The sequence below is a fragment of the Gekko japonicus genome, unplaced genomic scaffold (genome assembly GCF_001447785.1).
Source record: "Gekko japonicus isolate JY-2015 unplaced genomic scaffold, Gekko_japonicus_V1.1 scaffold3302, whole genome shotgun sequence".
In the NCBI taxonomy this organism is placed as follows: domain Eukaryota; kingdom Metazoa; phylum Chordata; class Lepidosauria; order Squamata; family Gekkonidae; genus Gekko; species Gekko japonicus.
In genome coordinates this window covers 84,970-89,465 of record NW_015173237.1, presented here as the reverse complement: position 1 = coordinate 89,465, position 4,496 = coordinate 84,970, and the positions used below count along the sequence as shown (strand labels likewise).

The following is a 4,496-nucleotide window of genomic DNA, read 5'->3' as shown; positions in this document are numbered from 1 at the left end:
GTGGCACCTTTAAGACCAAGTTTTATTCAGGTACAAGCTCTCCCTCCTCTGCGAGGACAGATCTGCACATCCGCCCCCCCCCCCATAGTTAGCAATCCAAAACAGTCCAGTGGAGCCTGAGCGGTGGGTGTTGCCTTCTGACCCACTTCCGGTGATGTCAGGGGGTGTGGCATATGCAAATAAGTTATGCTAATGAGCTCCTGCACCTCTTTTTCTACTAAATGACCCCTGCTTAATTCATTTATACCCTGCCTTTCTCCACCAATGGGGGACGGCCAATGCGGCTTACGCCATTCTCCTCTCTTCCGTTTTATCCTCGCAACAACCCTGTGAGGTAGGTTAAGTTGAGAGAGTGCGACTGGCACAGGGTCACCCAGTGAATTTCTGTGGCATGAGTGGGATTTGGACTTGGGTCTCCCAGACAGTAGTCTGACACTCTTAACCTCTATACCACACTGGCTCTTTAAGTAGTCATTAGAAAACAGCAAGGAAAAAGGCAACACCCAGAGCTTTCTGGCAGGACCCTAAAGCCTTAGCTCTCCACCCTAGAACCCATTGCTTGTCTGTTGAATGCAGAAACACCCCCCACCCAATTTTCAGCCTCTAAGACTAAAGACGATAAGGAGCACAACGGATACGTGCATGGTGTCTTGGGCCAGCTTGACCAGCCTGAGTCCAGTGTGGCTGAAGACTCCTCAAGAGTCCAGGAGCCACACGCAGACAGCTCTGAACCAGGTACAGCTGGTGAATCAGATACAGGAGGCTCGAGATTCATCGCCAGCAGCTGACCTTGACCCACCCACGCCTAGCTCTGAAGCAGCCGACGAAGCAGCGCTGCAGGAAACGTAGCCCACCAGGCTCCTCCTCGTTAACTGAAAAGAGAGGGGAAAAGCTCCGACAAGACTTGAGGGCACACAGACAGAGTGCGGTGCCTCGTGGCTCAACGCCAGCTGCTTGATGACAACAGTTCTGAGTAAGTGCAGGAGCACCTCCAGGCAGATGGCTGTAATCAGGCTTTTAAAGGAATCCCTATATAAATCAGACCTGGAGAACTGCGGATTGTGGGAGCAACTTGTCACCACCCTGTGAGTTTTGCGGCCACAACTCCAGAGGCTGCCTGCCCCCTGTCACCTGTACACTGACCGCCGGCTCTGCTTTTCGGACCTGCCCCGAACCTTGCTGATCAATGACCTCGGACGGCCTTGACTCTGCTTTCCGGAACAACCCATGGACTCCGACTGCTGCTAAACTGGTATTTGATCTCTGGACTGGACTCTTGAGTATGATCTATAGTTCTGTTGCCTTGGTCCGCCTGTATTCCAGGACACTTACTCAAAGAGTGCATTGTGGCCCCCCGAGCACAGGAACTTCTGCAGCATAAGGTGGTAGGGGTACTTCCTCTCGTCAAACAGCATTGGTGATGTGAAGCCCACAGAGCAGATGAAGAAAGTCAACCTAGAAGTAGAACGGAGCAAGTTAACGGATCCTGCCCATCTCCCCGCCAAAGTGATCCCGTGGCGTCAAAAGATATTCTCAGTAAAAGCAGCAGAGGCTTCTTGTTCTGAAGGCCAAGGGAGGGGGAAAGCTTCCCTCCTCTTTCCACCAAAACTTTCTGCAGGCAGAACCAAGGTGTAGGAGGCGGGGCTCACCGGAAGCGGGGAGTGGGGGTGTAAGGTGGGGGCTGCCAAGAAAGCCCCTTGGTCAGCAGCTTCGTCAGGGCTGAGGCGGTGGAGCGAGCCGCGGGCGTGGGAGCGGTCGTGGTGCTGGCGGCGTGGTGGCTCCGACGTTGCCGCACTGGGGAACCCACGCACAGCTTGACCAACAGCCCGAACAGTTCGGCCAAGGCACGGCCTAGTCTGGAGGAGGCTGAAAGGCACGAGAGCACAATGAGAACCTGTCCTGGCCACCGGAAAAAGCCCTCCCCCCCCCTGCAGTTTTCCAAGAGGCATGGCCAAGACTTGAAGCTTCCTAAAAGACAAAGGCTACGCTCTGGTGCCTTCCCTCTGTGGATGAAAAGGGAAGCGGATACCAAAGGGCACAGGAAGAGCCCCAACCGCAAGGCAAGGAAGAGGACTCAACCCCCAGCTATCCTCTCCCAGCCCTCCCTCTCGCCACAGCTCCTGAGATGAAGAAGAGGAGAGAGAGAGAGAGATTGGATTTATACCCCGCCCTTCACTCGGGAGTCTCAGAGCGGCTTACAATCTCTTTTCCCTTCCCCTCCCCACAGCAGACACCCCCCCTGTGAGGTAGGTGGGGCTGAGAGAACAGCTCTGAGAGAACTGGTGACTGACCCAAGGTCACACCAGCAGCTGCATGTGGAGGCGTGGGGAATCAAACCCAGTTCTCCCAGATTAGAGTCCGCACTCCTAGCCACGACACCAAACTGGCTCTCGACCGAGATCCTGCGGCGTTCACCTGACAGAAGAGGCTTGATCTGCTTGATCCTGGCTGCCATGGCCGGGGTGATCTTGGACTTCCCCTTCGGGTCGGAGGAACTGGGCTCGTCCGTCTCCATCGGGGCCAGGGTGTCACCGTCCAGGCCAATTCCTTCCAGCAGGCCTTGGGCAGAGGCCTCCATGCTCCCAGCGGCCATTGCTTCTGGTTCACCATCTACAGGAAGAGGGTGGGGACAGGATGGATTCGGCCAGTCTCGAGGCCAAGGGCGCTCAAGACAGGTGTAGATCTACCCCTCCCTTAACGACGTCAGAGGACTCGAGAGAAACTGGAAGGAGAGTGAACCAGTGGAGCCTCTAAAAATGCTGAAGAATAACCAGGTAATACAGAAAAATTAAGGTGGGGCGGCCGTGTTGCTCCGAAGCAGCAGAACAAAGTTCGAGTCCAGCGGCACCTTGAAGACCGACAACGTTGTACTCAAAGTGTTAAGCGTTCGTGCGCAAAGTGCACTTCTTCAGACAAATGGAATAAGAGCTCCTCAAGGGCTGGACCAGGTGGCCAGTGAGATCAACAGACAGCACTGCTTCACGTGCTAATTTGATGCTATCCATCGATCTTACCGGCCACCTGATCCAATTTCAGCCCTGCCTGTGCAACTGGGTCTGAGTGACCCCCTCCTAACGGAAGCCCCCCACCACCCTTTTTTCCTGTAAGTAACCCTTGTAACCTTTGAGGAGATCTTATCCCACTTGTCTGAAGAAGTGTGCTTTGCACACGAACGCTTAACACTCTGAATAAAACTTCGTTGGTTTCAAAGGCGCCGCTGGACTCAAACTTTGTTCAGATGTTACAGATAAAAACCCAGCGATCATTAGTGATAGGAGGGGAAGCCAATTGTGCAATCACTGGGACAGCATCAGAAAGATATCAAAAGTTTCATTTCTAAGTTGGAGGAGCTTCAGGGATTGAGACCTCTGCCGCTCTCTTTGGCCATGGTGCCTCCTGTGGTTCTGAGCAGAATCCCCTTGGATCCTGAGGATGGTACAACTGAACTCTAACTGTGGTGGGTAAGGGTGAAGATGATGACTTCTATACTAGTGGGCCTTGGCCAATGCAGCCTCTAAGCTGTGGAGTTTTGTGAGCAAAAATTCTACTTTGTGAGCTACTGGCATTTAAGCTGTGAGCGGGCGATTTGGCTACTGCGTGAATTAGTTTGTTCTGGAGCCATCCTTCCTGAGCTAAGGCAAAAATGTGTGAGCCAGCTCACACTAACTCAGCTTAGAGGGAACACTGGCCTTGGCCTACAGTAAGGCTGAGATGAAGTGACACTCAAGGCCGCAGTGGCAAACCACTTCTTGCTGGCTGTCAAGAGAATCACTCATGCTAAAGATGAACGGTTCTTTCCTCCCAAGCAGCAAGTCCTCTGCTCCAGCCTTTGTTTCCTTAGGCAAGGGAGCAGGCCTCAACCACAAATGCCACCTTAATGTTACGGTAGCTGCAGCCAAACAGCATGCTGCACAGTTTGCAATGTCTTTAGAGGAATTAATCTAACGTCTGGCTCATTTGGAAGCCTCCAACTGAGGCAACCTCACCGGCTTCTACTGAGTTGTGGGACTGCACTGTGATCCCAACGATGAACCAGGATCCTAAACGGCGACTGAGCGGAAAGCCAAGACACACTGGACGCCTATTTAAGTCTCCCAAGACTTCAGTCAGTGTGAGAAAGGGAGAGCTGGCGAAGTATGGCAGCATTCACAACAGTCGCAGACAAACCAATTTGCATCACATCATCTGAATGTGGCCAAAAGCATATTGACTCACTAAGGTCTGCAGTACCAACCTAGACAAGTCTCGCCCTGCTAAGGGCACTGGCTTCCCGGTTCTGAAAATGGTTCAATGCCTGGAGTGAGGTTGGGGGGGGGGGGTCTAGGTAAGGTAGAGGCAGGACTGTAGGCAAGCCCTCCCCTGCCAACCTCCCCTAACGTTAGGAAAGAGCAGGAGTCCATTAGCACCTTAGAGACCAACAAGATATGTGGCAGGGGGAGGAGCTTTCGTGAGTCACTGGCTCACTTCTTCAGTTCCCAGCTGTATCTGAAGAAGTG

General features: G+C 53.2%; 1 protein-coding gene across 1 annotated transcript in view; it reads right to left on the bottom strand.

Moving 5' to 3' along the window:
- The window catches only part of HUWE1 (HECT, UBA and WWE domain containing 1, E3 ubiquitin protein ligase), a 126,549-nt gene that overhangs the window by 68,580 nt on the left and 53,473 nt on the right, over nucleotides 1–4,496 (bottom strand). Inside the window, exons 26-28 of the mRNA XM_015422763.1 lie at nucleotides 2,416–2,610; nucleotides 1,650–1,866; nucleotides 1,333–1,455 (exon numbers count right to left, since the gene is read on the bottom strand). Of these exons, the coding sequence (XP_015278249.1) occupies nucleotides 1,333–1,455; nucleotides 1,650–1,866; nucleotides 2,416–2,610 (535 nt within the window). The remainder of the gene's footprint in view (nucleotides 1–1,332; nucleotides 1,456–1,649; nucleotides 1,867–2,415; nucleotides 2,611–4,496) is intronic.